At 41.3% G+C, this 23,903-nt stretch overlaps 1 protein-coding gene across 1 annotated transcript in view; it reads right to left on the reverse strand.

The window, feature by feature from the left end:
- Window positions 1–23,903, reverse strand: part of dock2 (dedicator of cytokinesis 2) — a 101,413-nt gene that overhangs the window by 70,711 nt on the left and 6,799 nt on the right. The window contains exons 9-24 of the mRNA XM_030105629.1: window positions 22,635–22,716; window positions 22,326–22,461; window positions 21,275–21,350; window positions 21,016–21,092; window positions 19,528–19,778; window positions 18,954–19,052; window positions 18,738–18,810; window positions 18,363–18,466; window positions 16,994–17,192; window positions 15,142–15,239; window positions 14,968–15,057; window positions 14,677–14,777; window positions 12,192–12,326; window positions 5,952–6,060; window positions 5,469–5,539; window positions 3,459–3,565 (exon numbers count right to left, since the gene is read on the reverse strand). Of these exons, the coding sequence (XP_029961489.1) occupies window positions 3,459–3,565; window positions 5,469–5,539; window positions 5,952–6,060; window positions 12,192–12,326; window positions 14,677–14,777; window positions 14,968–15,057; window positions 15,142–15,239; window positions 16,994–17,192; window positions 18,363–18,466; window positions 18,738–18,810; window positions 18,954–19,052; window positions 19,528–19,778; window positions 21,016–21,092; window positions 21,275–21,350; window positions 22,326–22,461; window positions 22,635–22,716 (1,808 nt within the window). The remainder of the gene's footprint in view (window positions 1–3,458; window positions 3,566–5,468; window positions 5,540–5,951; window positions 6,061–12,191; window positions 12,327–14,676; window positions 14,778–14,967; window positions 15,058–15,141; window positions 15,240–16,993; window positions 17,193–18,362; window positions 18,467–18,737; window positions 18,811–18,953; window positions 19,053–19,527; window positions 19,779–21,015; window positions 21,093–21,274; window positions 21,351–22,325; window positions 22,462–22,634; window positions 22,717–23,903) is intronic.

Here is a 23,903-nt window from a genome sequence, read left to right on the forward strand (position 1 = left end):
GCAACAGCTCTCCAACTGAACAACAGCAGAAAAAGCCTTACATAATTATATTTCAACTTTCTAAGTAATGGTTAAAAGTATCTGGGTGTTCCTTTATTTTTTTTTCCACCAAGGTATATTCACATGTGATTCAGTACCAGACTAATTTATAACAATTTTCATTCAGATTCCATTTAAATTAAACTACATATTTTAGCTCAAAGAAGATGCTGCCCGGAGCTGGAAGTACACAATGCCTTCCTGAAATGAGCACAGCTCAAGAATCTTTCAGCAAAAGCATGTGAGAGGAGAAAATGACGGCACGAATATGCTGCTCATTATGCACCTCCGGATTTATGTAAGCATGAATAAAAATACAAGGACTGATTCAATGACGCTCAGATTAGTTCCTCCTTTATAACTAATCTGTCACCTTGACATTTGTGTTATTCGTTCCTCTGTTCAAATCAAAGTCAATGAATTTCGACGTCGCAGGAAACAAACTTAATGACATAAATAATAATGATATCAAATCCCATTCACTGTCAAACATGAACATTGGACTGAATTCCTGTCTCCCACGCACACACACACACACACAAAATCCCCCTTCCATCATCTAAGCGCTCCTACACTGAAGCGGTGTCAGTGGCTTGACATTTCTCCCTGGAGAGCGAGCTTGGCAGGTCTGCTCAGATAGACCGTCAGACAGACAGGTAGGTTTATTAAATATGTATTGCAGTGCAGTGATAGGACACCGGGGGCCATTAGCCATTATAAATATATAATTTAGGCCTGCTGCATATCTCAGCCTTCTGGACGAATGGCATCCTAACATACAAGTCAGCTGATTAGCATCCCAATGCTAAAATGCATCTCAATTAGAGTGGAGTGTCAGCCCTCATTTGGCGAGGCAGGGATCGAGATGGAATAGGCCAATGAATGGGCGAATAAAAGCAGCGAGTCGGAGGATGGAGGAGTCAGGTGTCACTGCCCGACAGCTTGCAGATTTGCTGATAGATTGACTGTGAGCAGGCTTTAAACTTTAATCACTTCAGGACAGTTTAATAGGAAAACAAGTCAAGTGACTTTCTCAAAAACCCTTTAATTTCCACACTAACCCAAGGCTATTTTTTTCCTCTTGACACCACCATTCACCTGTTTTCTCTCTCTGCTCATTTATTAACTGTGTCTAATCCAACTTTCAGTCTTTATAAACCAGTCTTTGTCTCGTCCCCAATTCTCAGCTCTCCATCTCCGCTGACCCTTAACTGTCCATGCTCCCCAGCCCATCCTTCACCATCATCATGCCAACTTCCTTTCGATTCTTTCCCGTCACACTTACTTTCTTCTTCTAAAGAATTCTTTTATTCTCCTTTTCTATTTCCTTCTCGTTTCTCATTCTTGCCTTCTAAATGCGTCTGAGCTGGCTTATTGCAAATCAAATACATTCCTACTTTTAAAAAAATATTATTTAGAAGGCAACAAATTACATGTTGCAGTTTGGCATGATGCTCCCAATTCCGTTCCTCTTTGTCCTGCCCTCTTTTTCCACCGGCTCGCCCTCAACACTTAGCTCCCTATTCTATTACTTTCATCACTTTCTCTTCTCCTCCCTCTCCGTCTGGTGACAGAGTGCGAGTCTGAGCATGGTGACAGTGAGCCACGGGGCCCAACCTGTCACCGAACCCCCGGGGAATCAATCTTGTGAGGCAGGATCAATACTAAAGAAACCATATCCTGGATCTGTTACTGAACTGCCTGGCAGCAACCGACTGGACAAAAATGTTTTTCGAGACAGTACACATCCGCACTGAGCATGCGCCACTGCACAGACACTGACGGTCATGCACACTCACTCGCCAGACATGGCATGGCGTCATCATCTACAGGAACGGGTTATGTATGAGAATGCATTTGTGTTCACGTGCGCTCACGTCTGTAATGTAATTCAACCTGACTTGTGCAGCCCAGCTTGGCTATCGCCCAACATCACTCAGGCCAATTTCTCTTATAAGCTATAAGTAATCTACCACAGTCGCTCACTCTGCCCCTGGTTTCTTCAGTTTGTGCTGCAGACGTCAGATTATGGGCTCCTTTATTGAGTCTGTGCTATACAGCAGGACAACACTAGATCGCTCTATCCATCATTGCACGAACCTCTGCAGGGAAAAACCACCACTTATCAGCCCAATACAAGCAAATTAGACAGACATAATAGGGCTGAACGGAGGTAGGGGGTGGATTCAGACTGGTGCAGTGTGTGTGCGCACTCATGTGTAGTGCACTTTAAAGGTATCGTACAGACAAAATTACATGTCCCAGGCAATTATGGCAAATACAGTGAAAATCATTTAAAAGTAGAGCAGGCACGCAGCGAAAAGTGACACATTAATGACAGTGGATGGAAAAAAAACAGAACTTTCAGTCTGCCACCAACATTTATGATATTACTTATCCTTTAATGGATAGCATGTATTGGCATTAGCAGGGCTACCATTCATCTTTCTCTTCATTCACCATTAACACCCGTTGAGGTGTAAGCTGCCAGTTCAACCTTGCAATAAGTTCTATCCACATTGTCAGACGTGGTGCAGAGGAACCATCAACCTAACAAGGACAAAGGACCAAAATGCCAAATACACATGAATGACTTGCAAATATGTGTTCAGGTTGCTGTTGTTTCAGCCTAATCTTTGTTGGCAGGAGTGACTTGAAGTCACCTTTGCCATCAGTGAGAAGCACTCGGTCCCACTCATACTGATTATAATGAGGCAGTAGGTAGCTGGGCTCCATGGCATTGATTGTAATGTTTCAGGGGTTTAAGCAAAGCAGAACTAAAACTGTAACAAGATGTAAATGTCTGTATATGGCTTTATTTGTCGAGGAAATGAAAAACTGTAAGAAAAACTGACCATTTTGAGTTTGATATATTTAGGTTGGAAAGATAAATGTTCAAAGTTCAACATGCACACTTCCACACCTTTGGTTTTAGGTTCCCTCCCGGTACAGATGTACGAAACCATGCGTGCACACACCCACTCACACCCGCCGGCGTCTCTAAATACCAACATATATTTATAGCACTAAAACCAGATAAAACCTAAAAGCATAAACACCGCTTGGTAATTTCACCATTCGACTATTATCTGAAGTGTTTTTCTGGATCGTCCTCATGGGAAACGGAGCATTACCCGTGGTGTATTACCAAGATAAAATCTTGACTGCAGAGAGCAGAGTACTGGTCATAAAATACAGTAGAAGTGATGTTGCTGAGCAGGAAATTACTCACTGTATAATAGACCTTTTAATGTGATCTTTACCTGTAAGTGGGAAGCAGCTAATGCGCTGAAAGATTTTACTGGCTTTCAAACAGAGCCAGCTGACAGTTGTTGGATAATGTGCATGTCTGTGATTGGTTGTTTGAACAGCAATACATCTGCGGAGGTTAGTGGCCCATGAGAAGAAAAAACACACACCTTGTTTCTGGAAGAGCTGGCTGCTGACGATTTCAGTCATGGAGGCCACTTTTGGGTTCTGAAGCTTCTCTGGGGGGATGCAGGAATAAAAATCGTGCAGCAGCTGACTAGAGAGAGAAAGCAATAGGAGGGGAATTAATAATCAGCAAGCTCATTACACGAGAAGAGCAACAGCACTGTTTTCTTGAGAGTTAGCACAATAAATAACAGTTTTTACAGTACATGTCTTGAATATTAACAAAAAAAAATGGCTTCGAGCTTTGGTAAATTGCACAGTGTAATAAATCCTTACATTAAAAAAGAAGAAGAAAATCAAAAAACCTCACAGAAAGTTCTGCAAACTGCATTTGCAACTGCTACGAGCAGCCGTTTTATCACACTGAAAACATGAGCAGAGCAATGTAGGCTGCAGAAAAACAAATGAGCCAAACCTTAAACACACTTTAATGAAGACACAGGTTTGACTTTTCCTCTGCCTCCAAATTCAATTTTAGAATAATTAAGCAAGCTGCTTGCAAGTCCTGATGCCACTTACAAAGATTGAATGCTCGGAGCATGTCTCCATTATTTTTTTTCTTGTCTGTATCTCACTTTGTCTCTGTCTCCTTGAATTATGCCACACAGGTTGCGATAGCACTTTCAATAATGGTGCGCAAAATTAAATGCACAACCTCGGCTTCCAACCAAAACAAAACGACAAGGTTTTTTTTTTTCTTTTCTGCTTTAGCTGGCACAGGGGCAGGCCGGGGCACGGGGCGGCCCAGTGCAGCCATAACGGGACCACTAATCATCTTAACTGAATCTAATTAAACTCCAAAATGTCAACCTATACCCTGTAGACAAAAAGAGTCAAAAAGAGTAGGCGAGCATGGCCGACAATGACTTTGCAAGAACTGATCACACTACAGGTGAGTTTACAACGGTGTGGAAATGTAACCAGACAAGACTTTGATGTCCACCTCAAACGCAGTGATTGTAATTCACACAGCCTGCTTGTGGAAACGCTGCTTGAGGCGATTTTGATCAAGAATGCAATGGGACATCGCTTTTAAGTTTAGATGGCCGGGATATGTTTGTGCGTGTTTGAGTAAAGTGGCGCCAGACGCAGAAAACAAAGGGCGACCGAATGCGTGTGAAGGAGAGTTAAAGAGAAAATGAGTGACAGAAGAGAGAACATATGCCCTGACCGGCCTGCAACACCTTCTCCTATCGGTAAATGTGTGGATATGCTCGCGCACGTCTGAGGCAGGTGCTGAAGGTAGCAGGTTTGTGACACAGCGTTGACACCGAGCCACGAGAGGGACTGAACTGCCAGATGTGGATTGTTTGCATACAAACACAAATGCACAAAAAACACACAGAGGTCGGGAAAGAGGTGAAAAATTAATGAGGGGAGTTGAAAAGAGAATAAAACAAAGATTAAACAAAAAAAAAAAAAAAAAATCAGATAAAGTCATCCAAACTCAGTGCTTAGAAGTGGGAAGTAAAATGCATCAACGAGTGCACCGATGTCATTTGCTGGGAAAAACAGTATATTGTAGGTTTGATTTTGGGTCAGAGAAGGTTAAGCGAGCTATTCCAAGACGTTTTGTTCTTCTGATCTCCAGGAATGAAGGAGAGCAGGGTGAAATGGCTTTTGTTTGATGGTTTCGCCGAAAATGTCATTTGACTCAGGGGCACATGGAGGAGCTCCTGGCTGTGGTTTGTCCTTGTGTCTATGTCAGTTTGATGAGATTTTTATCACTTGATAAAGAAGGTAAGGCTCGACTTAGATGAAGTGTGTGGGAGACAGAAGAATAAGGGTCAAGAGGAAAAAACTTGAGCTGGGCTGAAAGCTGCCATACATCCCCTCTGTCAGCGAGCGCCTGAATGTGGCCACAGATAAGATGCTCCGCGTGTGTGTGTGTGTGTGTGTGTGTGTGTGTGTGTGTGTGTGTGTGTGTGTGTGTGTGTGTGTGTGTGTGTGTGTGTGTGTCCTGTCCGGGTCGGTGTGTTGAAGGATAAGCTTACCTGAGGAGTTTGGCATCAAATACTTTCTCAACATCATGCAGGACTGTTGGCAGGTACTTCAGCGCCGCGACCTGGTGACATAAACACAATAAGTAAGCGCCGTTAAATTACTGTGTGGGGATGTGGGAAGGTGACATTGCCATCAAATACACCCCGAGCACATATGTGAGAAAGGATCTATCAGAGTGTTTTTTTGTGCAGAGCTTCCCATCTGTCTGCCTAAGTTTTTGTGACTTGATCTGTTTGTGTGCCTCCCTGAGTGTGAGGAGGGAGAATACAAAGGAAGATATTACAACGAGAATACAGATGTATTTGGACTCGGATTGAGAGCTCACGGAGAAGCAGGGATACAGAGTGAAGATGAGACGCATTCAGACAAGGGATGCAGAATAGTAGAAGTGGCAGGAGAGAAAAAAAAGAGGTCAGGATAGAGATGAAAAGAATGTGAAAAGAATATAAAAGAATGTAAAAGCACGTGATTACCCTGAGCAACAGCGTGGTGGTGTAGTCGGTTCTCATCATGTTGTTGATGGACTCAAAAAGTCTCTTGAGCGAGTCCTCGAACTCCGCCTGCTCCTTCCCCTCGTACAGCCTGAAAATGGCAGAAAATTAATAAATAATTTTTTTTTTTTCATGATTAGATAAGGAAAACATACGACGACATGAAATGATTAGCAAAGTAAGAATAAGGGGTGAAAGGTGCAAAATGCATCACACTCAGCATCAGATACCGACAAATAATGACATCCCAGCTAAAGTAGGAAAAGTGAGAGACAAGGTTGAGGTGGTGTGGTCATGTATAGCAGGATAGAGAAGCTCTCACCCCTTTAGATACTGCATTAAATGTTTTACCTCACAACAACACTGGAGTTCAAATCGGTTCTTATTTTGATTTCAGTCATGGACACACACAAAATATGCATTCTGAAACACAACTTCTGAAGTTAAATGAAACAGAAATCATTTCAAATAAATAACGATGAATTGAAAACTCAAAAGTGGTGCGTGCATATGTATTTACTCAAAGTTAAGCGCCTGCAGGGCTACATTTTGGAACAGTTATTGTTGCGAGTCTCCTGGGATTTGTCTCTGAGTTTGGTACATTTAGCCTCTGGCATTTCTGCCCATCCTTCAAAGCAAAACTTTTTTAAGCTGGAATGATACTGTTTGCATGCAGACATTTTCAAATGATACCACAAAATTTCAATTAGATCAAGGTCTGAACTTTGAATGAAATCCTCCAGGACATTTAATTACCTCTCCTCAAACCACTGGACTGTGGCCTCATAGGAGTGCTTTGGGTCGTTGTCTTTACAGAAGGTGAAGCTACGTCCCAGTCTCATTCCTTTGAAACACTCATACAAATCTCCCTCAATTTTTCAGTTTTTAACACGATCCAGTTGAAAAAACATCCCCACATCATGATGCTCTTCAGTGTGATGAGTCCTTGATCTTGATGGCCAATAACTTCTTTTTTTCATCTCATCTGAGCACAACATCTTCTCTGATTTGTTTAGAGCGTCTCCAAAATTCACTCTCAAGAAAGCCAAATGAGCCATCTTGATTCCCACTTATTTCTAATATTTAAAGCTCCACTATCTGGATGCACACAACACTTCTGTGTATCTACTGTGTTACATAAAGTCAACATAAGACTGCCTTTAATTTCCAGGTTTTGAGGTAAAAAAAAAATTTTAAAAAAAATTTAAATGATAATAATCCAAAGAGTGGGTGTGAATAATTCCATAATCCGCCGTATGTGGGAGAGGTGATAGCAATGAAAAGAAGGGAGGCCGAGCAGCGAGCTGCCAGGCAGGAAATGAAGAGGAGAGGAGGGAGTTTTCAGTCGCGAATAAATAAACAGCACTACTTTTTAAATAAGGAACTTCCTAATAATCTTTAATGACTTGCACAACCAATAATGGGGTAAAATATTTTCATGTGCACGTTCTCCTCGTGTTATGTAGCTTTTCTTCAGGTACCGCTTCCTCCGCCAGTCTAAAAAAGTGTGTTTGTTCTGTGATGCACTGGCAGCCTTATCCAGGGTACGCCTTCGTCCATAATCAGAGGTATGGACGGATGAAGTATGATGGATGGACGGATGAAAAGTCACACACTTCTAAGATAATCCATTTTACATTCAAACTTCAAGGCAAATCTGTGCCAGTTCTATGCCCCAAACAGATTTATTTTTCCTGGCTTTGAAACATGCTGTTATTTAAAAAAAAAAACATCTCCTGACTTCATACGGTTGTAAATCATCCCGTAGGACTTGTTTTCCTTCACAGTTTAAATTGGTTTCAGTTTAGTAATGACGGTTTTCAAGTTATCTTTATCAAGGCAGAGCTACATTTCTCCGTAATTTAGAGTCATCAATCGCAAAAAGTAAAATTACAACTATGTCACAGTATTTTTTTATGGCAATGGGGCACCGTCAAACTTGGCAGCCATTCCTCACAGCTTCTCTCCATAAAAAGGTTAAAAGTGCACTTAGTATGTCGGTGACACATCACGTTTCACCCTTTGGTCAATAATTCAATTTAAATCAGAAGCAGTTGGAGGCAGTAATTATAAAGCGGAGCCATGAAGTGCGCACTTGTCATTCAATGCACTACATTCAATTACAATGGTGCATAAAACCAGAGCGGAGTTATGTTGACAAGAGATTATGTTGGCAAGGTAAAACTAAACACTGAGAAGCAAAGACCGCTGCGATTGCTAGATGGTCCAAGCTCAAGAAGTGGATTAAATTTGTCGCTGCTGTTCAAAATGTCATCTCTCTGTCATCCCTTTGGTAACACTTCCTCAGCCCTAAGTTATCCTTCCCTCCATCTTTTTCCTTTTTCCCCAACGTGTATTCCGTTGTGCCGCGCAGCCATTAATTACAATGGAAGCCACGAGTGCTGGAGGGAAGGATTAGCATGTGGCACACAGCGAATTTAGCATGTGGAGGGAGGGATTAAGCAGTAACACACAGAGGTATTATCACTGGGCTCTTTGCAGAGTACAGTTCTGATTACAGAAGCATTGTCCTGCTTAATCCACCAGCCCTGTCGGCGCATAAGTGAATGTGCGTGTGCACGAGTGTCTGATCTGGAAAAATCAAGATGTTTCTGAGTAGGTGTCCCTGTGATGACACTGGATTGAACAATCACATCCCATTACTGCGCTAAAAGTCGTGTCCTCTATATTTAGTACGATGGAGAATCGCTTTAATCCGATGCATATAGAGCTAAACATTACAGCTTCTGTGACCTCTCCACTGAATTATCTAACATTAGGGTGTGCTCAAGTTTTAAATGTTGATATACGGCATAAGTACACTCAGAATTCAAAACTTTTTCTTTTTTTTTACACTTGCAAGGATGGTGCAGGGAGACGTGGACATCCTCACGAGGTGGTAAATCCTGTTTGTGCGTGTCTGTGCACAATGTTCAACAAAGCGTCTTATGACAACAAACATAACCGTGGAAAAGCTGGAATTCATGAAAATATAATTGGTTGTGTAAAGCCGGGTATTTTCTTTTCTCATGAATAGAAATGATAACTTTAATGTGCAACGTGGAGATCTTTATGTCCTAAATATTATGAAATACTTTATTCAGTGGAGGATAAAAAAAATGATCATTTTATGTAAATCTGCAGAAATAAAAAAATTAATGCATTATTATACGGATAAAATCATGAAGCCAAGCTGCTGTAAGAACATTTACACCAACAAAGTGCGTACAATTAAAATGTGAGACATTAGAGCGGATTTATGATGACCTTTAACACAACAGTTGTTGTTTTATGCTTTCATTCATCTCATAAGACAATTCTTTCATTCATATTTTGGCCAAATTGTGATATCTGTCTCAATCTTTCTTTTTTTTTCTCACCAGAAAACCTTAAATATTAATTTAGCAATTACACTATGGGGATAACGATAAACAAATTACACTAGAGAACATCCTTCATGTGTCAGATTTGAGTCAACCTGCATAACCTGCAAAGAAAAATGTATAAGAAGAAGAGAGATTTCACGTTGATGAGAAGAAAGAAAACGAGGATGAGGGCAGGATGGCATGATGAATATAGAACATAGCAGGCGCTTAGGGAAAGGAAAAAGAAACAGATACAACCGATAAAGTAGACAAGAGAGAAGCTTCAGAGCATGAAGGACAGAAAGAAGGTGAAGGAAAGTGCAAAAGCTGCTATTACGTGCCTTCCATAATTTGGGAGTAAACATCACATATTTTTTTAACAGAGTTTGCATGTATACTAAAGCTGGTTTGACAAGCGAATAAATCTTCAATGCTGCCTATTTAACCATTAATGACTGCGAGTCTGGGTGGTGATAATGATGCGGCTTCACAGATGCACCTACAGCGCCGCTGGCTCCTTTGAATGCCTGATTTTCTGTTGGCACAAGGCGCTATAAGAGGACAAAATTCATTAGGAAAACTTTGGATGCAGGGGAAGTCAAAACCCTCAGCAACAGGGACACAAAAGCAACAGAGGAGGAGAGAAGCGCAGAGAGAGAGACTACAGAGGTACTCATGGGAACCTGAGTGATGCACAGTCAAAGCAAGAGTTATGGAAGGGTAATGTGATTCACAAACATTCGAGATAAATGTGGAACTGTGGTGACAGGAATATGTGTTAGAAACGCACAGTGACCTGCGCAGAAATCCCAGCTCATGCAAATAATCCATCCATCCAGTGTGCGACACTGAGATTCACGCTTTAAGGCTTCTTCTGCAAAGATAAAACTATGTGTGCTATGGAAGATCTATACGTAATCTTAATTTAACAGTTATACTGAGACCAAGAAACTTACTCTGCCAATTTCAGGTAACCCTAATATAATAATAATAATAATCAAGTTAAGTCAAAAGTGTAAGAAAAACTGAAGTGGTTAAGGTACACTTACTTTCTAAAAACTGTACAGTCACGTAAAGTATACATGCTAAAAGAAGCAGCATTAATCAAGGTTCTACTCCAGTAAATGTGCTCTATCATCTGTGGTACTCAGTTTTTTTTTTCAGCCATGTTGCTAATACACTCAAAAGCCATCTGTACTTTATGATCCACTTACGTCTTTCACATAATTCAATTTTTGACTTTTCACATCTGTCACACATAAAATGTGCTGATGCGTGCACAAAAGAAGTTTAATGAGTGAGTTCAACATGAAAGTTCTGTACAAGCACATTCTGTCTTGGCAGTCCTTAAGAGGTTCTTTTTTTTTTTTTGCTCCTGCCATCCTCAAAGTTAAAATCAGCTGAATGTCAGTTTTGCTGTCACCAGTCCCCAGCCAATGATCTTTCTGCCTGCTTATTCAGAGGCAATCGACTCTGCTCCATCTCCTTTCAGATTCAGAGGGATTCCATTCTGCCCTCGAAAAACGGCTGAAGCACAACCACTTCCTCCCGAGTACGCCGACAACAGTCGAGCCAGCCACACTCCCTCTCCAGCCATGACTGACTCCGGGGGTCCTACTTATGAAGAACTTGTTAAGTCTGATCACCACACTCAAAAGTAAATTAAAGTGATTAACTTGATCAGTCCTCATTGAAATGTTAATTTGCATCTATCCAGCATATCAACTTCATTTAGACTCATTATTCTGGACGCTAAGAAGGTGCACAAAGATTTAAAGTAACAAACTTATGATTGCTTTATACAATAAACCATACTACAGTTGGTAATTAAATAAAAGATTTTAAAATTTCAGTAGTGCAGATATTATTTGTTAAGTGTAGTGAGTAAATACAAAAAGTTTTCAGCAAAAATACCCTACCTTGATACACCATAGTGGGTGTTTTATTATTTCCCCTGAGGTTACTACCAAAGATATTTAACACACAGTTCAGAGAATATGTTTGCAAAATTAGAATAAATAAACCATCACATTTACTTTAAGACAAGAAGAAATAACTTCTCATGCATAAAACCAAGTCATTTGACATTGTGGAGCAGTATTTTTTCGCGGAAACGCTCCAAAAACTTTTAATGTGAAATGACTCACCTTGAAACTACTGATGAAAAAAAAAAAAAAAAAACAAGAACTAAAATGTGGTCAGAATTCATTATTCACCTACGATTTTCAGTCTCATTAAGCAAAAACATCATTCTTGTCTGCAAAAAAACGAATCGACCTAAATTCATACAGTCAAAGCACTGACGTGCAGGACTGTGCTGCTCTCTTGATGGAGTGACACACACACATGCCCTTTTTCATGAAACTTTTCATACACAGTTTTTTCTTTTTCAATTGAAAAATGACATTTTTAGACACGATTGTGTGAAATTTGCATACCTGAACACAAACACACAGCATTTAACAGTTTTTGATCTGGTCAGCAGCAACTTGAACGTCCCTTATAAAAGATGCTTGCACTTATTTGCTGCATGTCAGAGCTGGCGGCGGAGCGAGCAGCCTTTGTGTAGGAGCGCTGTCTGACCGTGTCGACTGCCCATTCAGCAGTGCCGTCCTGACATTAGCTCCCATTTGCTTGCTGCACTTCATCATCAATGCTTATTAGCAACGTTAGTGCTGCAATCAGCAGCCTTTTTTCACTAAGGCTGTCAAAAATGATTACTTTGGTAATGCGGAGATGCAGGGCTGTGTGTGTGTGTGTGTGTCTTGAAGAATCTCGACTTGCATCTCTGTGGCTCCAAAAAGAAATTTGAAGCCATTACCATAATGGTCAGTCTGCAAAAGAATGACATACTTACTGCGAGTACAGCATGCGTGAACGAACGATGAACTTGAAGATGTATTCGAGGGCTTTGAGGGTTCGAAGGATAGGCTCACACTGTTCTCCACGGCTGGACACGTCCAGATATCTTTTCAACACCGACATCAGCTTTCTGTGAGCGAATGACACAGATAAAACAGGGGGAAAGTTAATACGACAGGGAAGAAAAGATATAAAAAAAAAGAGCACAGGAGGAAATCAGAATCATTCACACAGAAATGTCATTCTTTTTCTCATGTTTCACAGGTAGGAAGAGTTAATCACCAACTTCATTTTTCACATCTATAGAGCGGCGAAAGTGCAACAGAGTGACAGAGGAAGACTGGCAGGGTGGCGGCGGCGGAAAAGTCACAATATAGTATTTCACACCTCGACAGATGTACCTTTCGCACAGTTCACAGACATTTTTATTTGCCCTCAGATGAATGGTGAAAAAAAAAATCATTCTCCAACACATGCACACCCCAAAGGCGTCTTTAGACACACACATAAATATATCGGTGTGCCAGAGCAGCTGGAGAAAGGTGTGGGTGGCGCAGAGTTCAGGCTAAGTTTATGACTACACACTCACGCCGGTTCTCCTTCACAGTACGTCAACGGCATTTAAAACTGACGCAATTAGGATACACATTTTAATAGGCACACATGGGGTCAAGACTCTGACCGTGATGATGGCTCCATTTTAAATGAAACCACAGAAAAGGATCACCCACTAACCGGTTAAAACTACTAATCCTCTTGAATAATAAAGAAGAGCCCTTAAAAACTTCTCTCTAATCTGGCCTCATTGCCGTCGGGGTGGCCTCATTATATACTGTATTACCAAGGTCATTACCATTTAGTCTCAACTGGTTTTGTTTTGGTGAATGGCTCGAAGTTAAACATATGAGGATTTATTCTTTTAAAATGCAGTTTAAAGTGTGGCGAGCGGGAGTCCGACCATTTTACAAAACAGCCTGGTGGTTGACAGGCGATAAGCTGCAGTGACCCTCTTAAAGAGGGTGAATACCAACGCGCTGGCGGGGCAGCGATGGGGTGCTGATGGGGAAATAGATGAATAGCTGGAGAAAAGGGAAGGAAAACGCAGACTGAACGGCGAGATTGTCGGGGTCACTGCAAAAGGAGGCTAAGAGGAGGAGTAAAGCAACAGGAGGGAAAGGAAAACACACACTGGCAACAGGAGGAGTCTGACCTATCTTTAGAGATGCTTTTCATTTCCTAAAAGAGGGTTTGGCAAGGCAGAGAAATGTTTTCTGTTCTGTCCAACTGAATCAAGTAAAGTGAATTAACAGAGAGGGAGAAGCAGCCAGCAGTGCTCCAACACTGGCAACAAGTAAAGAAGTGCAGTCTAATCTTCAGACAAGCACTCTAAAGGCCAACACACACACACACTGACCTCCAGTGGCAACTGGGGTGTGTGCAGTTACTCCACATCGGTTGTTTAATGACTGATTCTGGACATTAAGCAACTTCTATTTGCAGCAAACACAGTCTGTATTTTGAACGCTTCGAAAACACTTAATGTTGCCTCTGATGTCGGAACGTCGTCTTGTGAAGAGATAAAACTATTCAGCTGTCTGAAATGCAAACAGGAAAATTAGAAGACCTGGTGGTGTTTTCAAACAGAAGAATTCTGCCTTTTCTGAGTTAATTAAGTCTACTGTGGATACAACATCAGGCTGTGGATACTTTTATCAATAAGAGCAAACCTGAAGTTTGAGAACATGGTGAATTTAATGTTTTTGAAACTCAAAGGAAGCCATGTTTGACCTTTTTACTACAAGCCTCACTTGATGTATTTTGATTATATGGCCCAAATGTCAAAACAAGTGTGCAATGAGTGAATGCTTTTGCCCCTCTTTTCAAGATAAACTCATCTTTGAATGACTGTCAGTGTCTGTTTTTGAGCATACTGAAAAGCTATGCGCCATTGCTTCCCATACACCTTCACACCTTTTCAAAATCCAAATGCATGAATTGCATATAGTGTAACATGAGACATGATCATGTGATCATAAAAATGGTTTCAACCACATCTTTTTATTTACACAAATCACAGTTAAAGTTGCATGAACCCATGAAACTATCCTCCGACTGCACATTGGAGGTGTTGCATGCTTATGTAATGCTGCACCGCACCTTCGAAACAGTAAACTGAATTTCACGGAGAAGCCTGTTTGCATTTGTTGAGCCGTTGTCATCATGTGTCACCATGATTAGCATAGTCACTTAAGAGAGAAGATGACGTGACTGTCCAAAAATGGAAAATTAAGCAGCAATCCTTCTGGTTTATTTTAATTTTCAACAAATCCTTTTGCATTTAGTGAAAATAGCAGGTGAGCTTGAAGAAGCCTACAAAGCCTGTACACCCAAGACCAACCGTTGCGAAATCCAGTTCTTAAAAATGTGTTCACTCAATTGGTCAGGAAAAACATGGCATCAAAAATGATTATAAAGCTTACTTGTAGGCCAGCGTGGCACTGAAATGCTGCTTGATGTAGGCCTCGAGCACCGTGTTGAAGTGCTGGAACTTTCTGTCAGCAATCAGACCAATGATGTATATCTGTCAGAGAAAATGGAAAAACGCATTTGGAGACGGTTACATGTTTACATGGCGTGACAGATACGCTGATTTGGAAGGTGAACGAGAGGCAGACACACCGATGTCACGTTACACAAGACAACCTGTCAAGAAATCACCCGTATCTGTTGACAAGGCATGCATACAGTTAGACACACACACACACACTCACCAAGGCGTCAAACACCAGGATGTCGTAATCGTCACTCTGTGAATGTTCCATCATTATGTTGAACAAAGCGTCCAGTGTGTCCTGCAGGAACTACACACACAAAAGGAGAAGGTCAGCAAAGAGCACACAAATGCTGCGTTTTTGTGAAAACACACTCATATTGGCTGAACTGACCTTGACCACCTCCTCTCCGTCGATGTTTCTGAGTTTCTCGAGGTTTTCTCTGAGCAGTTCAGGACGAGTCCTCCACTTGAGGAGTCCCAGCAGTCCCACTGAAGAGAGGAAACACACAGAGTATTTTCTGTTCAGGTACATGCATCCATGGTGTTTTTGATTTTCCACTCAGCGGAGACAGCAAAACAAGATGGTCGGTCGATAATGTGTGTGTGCATTATGGAACAAAGAACCATGACTGCTGTTCTTGTTTCCTGTCATTCTTCTACTCATCGTCTTTTGTCAACTCGAAATGCGATGCTGTGATTGTTGCTGTGAATGCATTTGTGTTTATCAAACTATGTCTGCATCAAAGTGCCTGAATTCATAAGATTTGAAAAAACAAACTCAAAAAGGTTAACCTAAAAAAATAATCACAAAAACTGAAGCCAGTCGGGAGCCATAAAGGTTCATGACAAGAACAAACCTGAGTTTATCTTCCAATTCTTTTTCAGTATCACAGCAAAGAATACTGCATGGCCACAAAATGATGGATATTGTCAATACTGGGTCAAATGTGTGCAGATAATGCACCGCTCTGATATTTTAAATGATGGAGTCAAACCTTTGTTTTCTACATCTGAATCAATAAACTGAGCACTTCTAATTTTGACTTTTAAGCCATTTTTGTCACTATTCCATTTCATATTCAAATAAATGCTTCAATATCACCATTCCTACCCTAAACAGGACTGAATAGTTAATGAGTATTTTCAAAATCATCCAAAATGACACAAAGCAATCTGTCAAATGACGGCTGGGGGATTTTTAAAACTTGACATTTTAAAGCAATGTTTCTGTCATTAATTTGGCTTCATTCCGACACGGCGCAGTTCTCCGTGTCTCTGCAGGGACGCCTGCTTAAAGCTCACTGCCATCCCCGTCCAATGAGTTCTGACTCACCAGGCCAGGCTGCACATCTGCCGGGTGGCCCTTAACAACACTGCATGAATGCATGCCTGACAGAGAGGGAAAGACTGAAACGGACAGACAGCTACAGAGAGAGAGAGACAGTGTGTGTGTGCGCGCGCGTGTGTGTGTGTGTGTTACAGGTGATTAATATGGCAGGATAATGTTCATTATAGTGATGGACTGTCTTCCTCAGCAGCAGCTGTTGCGCTGCACCTGTGTCTGATGCACCTCGGTGTCTGGAGTGTACGTGCATTTAGGCATTTGTAGATGTTGATGCGCACCGCTGTGTGTGTGTGTGTGTGTGCACCTCTTGCTTGTGCCGCTCACTACCTGAGTGCGTGGGACAAAGTGAATGTATTTACACGGCCTATCCTCCATCCTTTGCGCCCCATAGAGAATCTTTATTTTCCAGCCATTTACCGGTAATTCAAAGTCTCCACGCCACATCGAAGCAGCAGATTTTCAGACATAAAGATGGTTTCTAAGCAAGTGGATTTGTGCTCTACCAATTTCACAGCCAGCCGATGATTCATTGTCTTTGCCTGGCCTTATTACGCTGTTCAAAGAACATGTTAATTAATGTTTTCGATGTGTCAGGTTTAATTTCTGCCACCGTCCTCTTCATAACTTCTGCCCTGACCTTCTTCTGCATGTGTTTCACACACTATATATATATATATATATATACACACACATATATATATATATATATATATATATATATATATATATATATATATATATATATATATATATATATATATATATATATATATATATACACACACATATATATATATATATATATATATATATATATATATATATATATATATATATATGAAAATGTCTTTCCCTGTCAAATTGTGAGAGTAGCGTTGTCAGCCTAACTTACACATACCGTTCTGGGTGAGTTTGGTGGAGCAGACCAGGGTGGAGATGCTGAAGCTGTCCCTGGAGCTGACGGACAGACCTCCACTCCCGGACACGCTGCTGGAGCTGCGGCCCAGCCCCGCCCCCTTGTGGGGCTCGCCGTGGTGGTGTCGGGTCGAGGGCAAAGACAAGTAGCAGTTTACATCCTCCATGCGCTTGCTGTCTCCCTGAGAGGACAAAAGGAGTGTTTATTGCAATAAAAGTGCCTGACCAGTATTGCTACAACTCTGTTAATGACGGGGCAGATGTTCAGTCCCAGCTGCTCTACGACAAGAGTTATATTTCCTGTGTTTACCCAAAATGTCTTGCTGTAAATAAGGGTGCGGAAAACAAAGAGACACGGAGTTAAGGCGATTTATCAAGCTAGACATCAGGGACAAATGACAAACAATGAGTGAGGTTACCTATATCACAGTTGTAAACTTACATGATGCTGGGCCACATCTACTGTAGCCCCACTCAACTTTATCAAGTTATTTTTAAATGCAGGGTCAGACAAATTATAAAAACACATGTCCAAACAACAACACATTTTTTATACTGTTTCATATTTTAATGTCCAAACCCTAATTCTTATCTTGAAGCAATAAATAAATCCAACAAATCAGAACAGAACCCAAGCAAACAGTGAGTGATTGGATGGAAAAATTAGCGAGCAAGAGATTGAAGCTCAGAGTCCAGAGAGATGGAAAGGAATGCAGGGATAACAAGAGATAATCGAGAACGGGGGCATAGGGGAACCATCCATTTGGTCTTTGAGTGAATCAACAGTAATTAATCTTCATTGCATTTGGCATTTAATCAATAAGGGGATTCAATCTTAGCTCTGGCTCATTTAGCAGCAAATCTATTTGGCTTCATTCAACTTGTCGTGGTGACTATAATCTCCTGTCCAGACAGTCTATGTTTCTGTCCACTACTATGATTGTTGCAAATAAACAGGAGGACACTCTTCCTCTGGTCTTAGATGTGCCTTTTAATATGTATCTGCATTTTAACAACATTGATTAATAGTAAAGGCTACATGATGGGTTGTCACTATTATTGACACAAGACTAAAACATATTCAATACTTGTAGCTCAGCAGGTCAAATCAAAACTGCTGGCTTAATATGATGAAACTTATACAAAAAAATTCACTGTCATATATTAGTTGTTTATTTCTTTAAGCTTTGAGGGTTAATGTACTATTCATTTACCTCACAGCATTATTCTGCAAACCGTGCGATGAGAAAGACAGGACTTGAGTGGCAAAAAATAATTTACATTTCTGTATTCAAATAACACTGGTATTCTTTAAAGAGAACAACAACAAACGAGCATTTACTGGTCCAGACCTTGAAGACCACGAGATCGTGCAGGCCATCCTGTAGAACCGTCCCATCATCCTTCATGAGCCGCACAAAGGCCATAGCAAAGTTCTTTTCACTCTTGTCCTTGGCTGGAGATGAAAAAGAGGAAGGTAAGATGAAGCCAGGAGAGGTTAGAAGAAAAAAACACATCCGGGGAGGAGAGAAACAGAGGAGGGAAGGAGAGAAATCAGACATGAAAGGAAGAAAAGCACTCATTTGTATAATCAAGGGTATGCAGTAATGACTTGGGTCGTTTTCCAAATTGGCTGCAATCATTTGGTTCTTTTCAGTGTCACATCAGGCTCCAGCACTCCGAAGAGAGGAGTTAAGAGTGTAATGAGGAAACGGGGTGATACGCACATTCCTGGGAAGAGCGGTGTCTGAACATGAAGCGCAAGTGAATTTTGTGCATTTCTTCCAGAGGGACTGCCACCTGCAGGGGATCTTATGTTAACAATGGAATGCAATATTTCAAATATTTCAAACATACACAATATCAGTAGCAATGGCCCAACAGAATGCAAATGGAATTTAACTAACAGAATTTCTAACACACAAGCATACACACACACACACCTTGAATGTCTCCATCCAGCGGGGCTGCTTGATCTGATAATAGATGACGGACCTGTACTCACTGACCGCCTTATCCCCGGCTCCCAGACAGATGGAGTTCTGGGGGGGAGAAAAAAAATTAAGGGAGAGAGAAAAAATTATGTCTATGTGACTTTTATGTGGCTGCTAAAATCAAAATCTGTTCACACACTGATAATATGGGTACCTGTCGTCTTCCTGGGGCCAAGAAGCTAATTTCCATTCAAAAATATAATTATATTTTAATTTAATTATTAGCACTAATAGTAGTTATTGTACAGTGAAGAATAAGCTGATGCGATGTCCCTGAAAGACTGTGAGAGCGAGTGCGGGACGTGCGGGAGTTTATGAATACCATAGATTTCTGTTCAGGACTGAAGCTGTGTCTGTTTATGAGAGGGTGAGTAAATACTCAACCAGTTTGTTCAAAATCAAGTTAATCTCCTAAAACACCACTCATGCACCGGCCACCTCAAACCTCCCCTCATCGTTCAAACACATCCCTGCTAAGTTTAAAAACACACGTCGGCCTCTCTTGCATCCTCAGTCTGCTCACCTGTATGACTTTCCCCTCCTCATCACAGACCAGCATGATGACCTCCACGTTTTTCTGCGTTGTCTTGTTGTATTTGTCAAAGTCGCCGCCCTGTAAGGTGAGGTAGATGTCATTTCGGACATCTCCCGGCATGATGATCTCTGGGAACCCCAGTTTTCGGGCAACCACGGTGCTGCGGTCCACCAGGTGAGGGTATTCCTTCCGAATCTGAACGATGTCGCCGACCAGAGCCTTCATGGTGACCCACAGACCTGCAGGACAGGGTTAGAGGGGAAGATTTGCATTGAAACTTTGTTTTTTTTCTGACAAAGCCTGAAGTGTGACTCTAACTCCGACATACAGTTCCAAACAGGCAGGAGGGAGTTCATCCGAGTCCCTCACAGGACGTTGCGGGGCCAAATATGAATAATTTAAGAACATTTGTGTTCACAAACAGTGCCACTGCATTACTTAGTTTTTAGTCACCTTCCAGAGAAATGAGTTTTCATTTCTCTTGCAGGTAAGTAAATTCAAATGAAAGTCAAATGACTGTAAAAAGGTTTTTCAAGGTCCCAAAGCGCAAACTGAATTTAAAACATTTTAAGATGTTTTCAAATGCTGAAACAAGACGCCTGAGGGTTGGACTTAATGCATGCTCCACTTTGTGTAAAAATGTTATGGTTAGGGGAAACATAATCCTAAAGTGAAGTGGAGCTGCGGAAATGTCTGCTAGTGTTACAAACTCGACTGAAATTAATACAAAACTTCTGTCGCCGATTTAAGAAGAGGATGTCAAGCAGTGAATCAAAGAGGAAAATGAAAAGATGGGGGTATTATTAAAACAGACAGACATTTGAAACTGGAGAAATTCTCACAGCTTTCAGAGAAATTATGTGAAAAACACAAATAGAGGAAATAGATGGGAGAAAATACATTGTGTGTGTTGGAGAGCAAGGACAGAAAGAACAGAGAGGAGCGAGGGAGAGAGAAGTCCAAAAAGCATCTCGAAGTGAGAGGAAGGGGAGATTAGAGGTGAGTAATGTGAAGAACAGGCAACCGGCGGCCTCAGGTGTTCCGTCCATATCTCCTCGTCCGGCTGCTCCGTCCATATCTGGGTTATGCCCTGAGCTCTCAGGAGCGAGAGGGAGATAAAAACTGAACGATATGACAGAGCAGTCCGACATGTAGGTTACTCCATGTGGAACAAGACAGTGTCACCAACAGCACGGCCAAACGCACGGTGGCGGGAGAGCGAGGAAAAAATAGAGGCGCAAGCTTAATGAAAACATGAAGGCAAATGCAATCCATCAGGATAATGATCTTCATTCTCGCCTGCTGTGCAGAGGAAAAAGAGACAAGGACGCAATGAGAAATGGAAATCTTTCTAAATTTGATTGCAGTTCGCACAGTCCAGCGGTAGCCTTCAGCACATACAGGACCACCGACTCGCATGAGCTATCACACGGCGAGGAAACACGAGTGCAAAGCCTGGGAGTGTGAAAACAGTACCTTGGCCGCCACTGTCTCCTCGAGACGCTGTCACTTTGTTCAGCAAGGTGTGGAGAAAGTCATTCTCGGCCACAACCCTGGAGTCAAACACACAAACTTAAAGTGAAAAAAAAAAAGCTAAAATAGTGTTAATGTTGAATTTTTCTTGCAAACAAAATTGGAATTTTGCATCATTATATGCGAACAAGTCTTCTGGAGAACTAAATGTGTGAGCAGTGTAGATGTGGTGGTTTTACAGGAGAACAAAAACGGGACATACGGGAAGAATGGGATGAAATGCTGCTTTTCCTCATCGCATTCAGTCTTCCCTTTCATGATATCGGTGATGTCCATCACTGTCAAAGAGAGAAAGCAAATGTGTCAAAAACAGCCCCGTGCAGTGATTACAGTGAACAGCAGCTCTTAAACATCATGCGGTCGCTCCTTGTGGAGGTTACATGAGGATATGGGAAAAGTCTTTGAGCCAGTCAGAGCAACTTTAGCGAAAAAGGACAAAAAAAAAAACTATTGGATGGTCATCATCAATATTTTAGTTTTGTACAAAGGACTGCAGTTGAACTGGGCACTTTCTAGGTGTAAATATGGGCTTTAATACGTCCAGTGGCTGATGGATCAGACAAAATTAGCCTGACCTTTACAGAACAAAAGCAAAAAAAAAAAAAATGACTGAAGAGGCCATTGAAAGTCACTGCTGCTAGCCAAACTGGTGAATTTTGGTAATGGAGTAAGACACAATGGCCTTCTCTGTCATAAAACATACAAAGGCTTTCAGAAACAAGGCAAATGCGCACTGTGAGTTTTATTACACACATATAAAGTCCCTGTTTATATTAAAAAATAGATTCTAAAAACACACTGTGTGTCCTTGAGGGCTAATAATCACCGTGAATGCATTTTCTCCCTCATGAAGCATTAACACAGCCAGCATTTCTTGAAAGTTTCGAATCTGCATTATTCAGTCCAGTAGCTTGCCATATTCTTCACCTTCATTGGAGCATTTGTTAGTTTCCTAACGTGTGGATCAGCGGAGCGTGAGGCCATCTGGTAGAACATGTGTGGCACCCAAAAAAAAAAAAAATGCTTGCTTGCATTTGCGTACATGTGACCAAACAACCAACACCTAAAATACAGCTTAGAGTGTTGAAAAACTCAGAAAGGAGCCTTCAGCAATCACACAATACAAAAAAGTTTTTTTGTACGTGAGGAGTAACAATGAGGCAGAACATTTGATTCACATTCTTTAACATCGGAATGTTGAAAAGAAAGGAAAGAAAAGGAAAAGAGCGACAGGTTTCTCCCTCCCGGTGTACCTGCCACTCCAAAAGGTCGCCTCAGGCCCTGAGTGAACTTCTTGTTGTTTGCCTCTTTCAAGTCCATCCTGCCCAATCTCACTATCTGACAGATCAGATAAATCTTCTCTCTGCTCAAGTCCTTGTTCCCCAGGTCCTGGTGGGCACAGACAGGGTCAAAGAAAGAGAGAGAATCACAGGGAGTGTGACTGAAACAAGTCAGGAAAGAAATGAACAGACAACATAATCCTTGAGCCTTTTAATTCCAGGACAGTGCCACAATGTGGGAGCTATAAAACAGTACACCAGTACCCTCCTGTGGTCACTTACTGTAAAGACAACCTTCAGGTTGTTCAGCATGTCGATCTCCTTGGGGAAACCTTTGTCGCCCCAACGAACCAAGTAGTTCTCACTGTAATGCACCAAAACACATGTTATACTTTTAATTTAACTATCAAATACTAACTCAGTAATCACTGCAATATCTTCACATGCAGACATTTGCTGCAGCCACAATCAAGATTATCCCGTATCAATAGGTTTATTTCTGCCAAAAATAAAATCTTTCTGCAACACAGTGCACCGCAGCAAAAAAAAAAAAAAGGCTGGCTGATATACAAGAGCACAGTTTGTTCAGCGTAATGAAGGGACTTTAAACAATTTCAGGAAAAGCGAGGCTCAGTTGTTTGATGCCATGTCCTGACAGGCACACTGAGCCACTAATGTCACCCTGTAGAGTCGCAGAATTAAGTTGATTGAAGTGGTAAAACCGCAACCCTGCTATTCCCACTGGCATTTTTCTGGCACACAAATATGTGCGAGGCACTGACATAAGGATGAATAGAAAGATAGACAGAAAGGGAGACAAAGTAAATCTTTCTGTGGGCACAGCGGGCTGAACGAAAGCGGTAGACAAACTTAATACTTTCCTAAAAGCCACTGCTAGACACAAAAAAAAAAAACCTACAATGTGCTGGTTATTCCAGTACAGAGACGAACCGTCTGAAATGGATCAGACAAAAATTAACATAAAAGGTTGAGAATTTAAGCAGTTTAACAGACTTGGCATGAAAAGCAAGATGAAAGTTAAAAGAACCTAAAACACGAGCTAATAGCAGCAGAAATAATATCAATAATAAATAAAAACTAGATGATCGATTCAGGTCAATCTTAATACTTCCAGTAGTACTGGCTGAGACATGGATACAGCCAGTATGACACTGAGTGACAGGGCTTAACATCAACCCTGTCAGGCCCCACATAGCGCTGCCAGTCAGTATCTGCTGCCCTATAATTTGTATTTTCAGTATAATTATTTTTGTCATGCCATTGTTCTAAGTTAGCGAGGCTCAACAAAGGAGGAGAGGAGAACGAGAGGTATGTAGGCACGGAGAACTCAAGAATCTGCGTACGCTGCAGTATGTGTGCCCACATGTGTTCAGGGACAGAGAACAAAGATCAGAATGTTTTTCCAGGTGATTTAGTATTGTTTGAGCAAGCATATACAATAAGCTATACTGTCCTTTTCAACAGCTATTTTTCTGCCTCTTTGTGGAGTTAATAACACACCATAAAGTTCATCTCAATGCAGAAAAAGGG

Source organism: Salarias fasciatus, chromosome 2 (assembly GCF_902148845.1).
Source record: "Salarias fasciatus chromosome 2, fSalaFa1.1, whole genome shotgun sequence".
NCBI classification, from domain to species: domain Eukaryota; kingdom Metazoa; phylum Chordata; class Actinopteri; order Blenniiformes; family Blenniidae; genus Salarias; species Salarias fasciatus.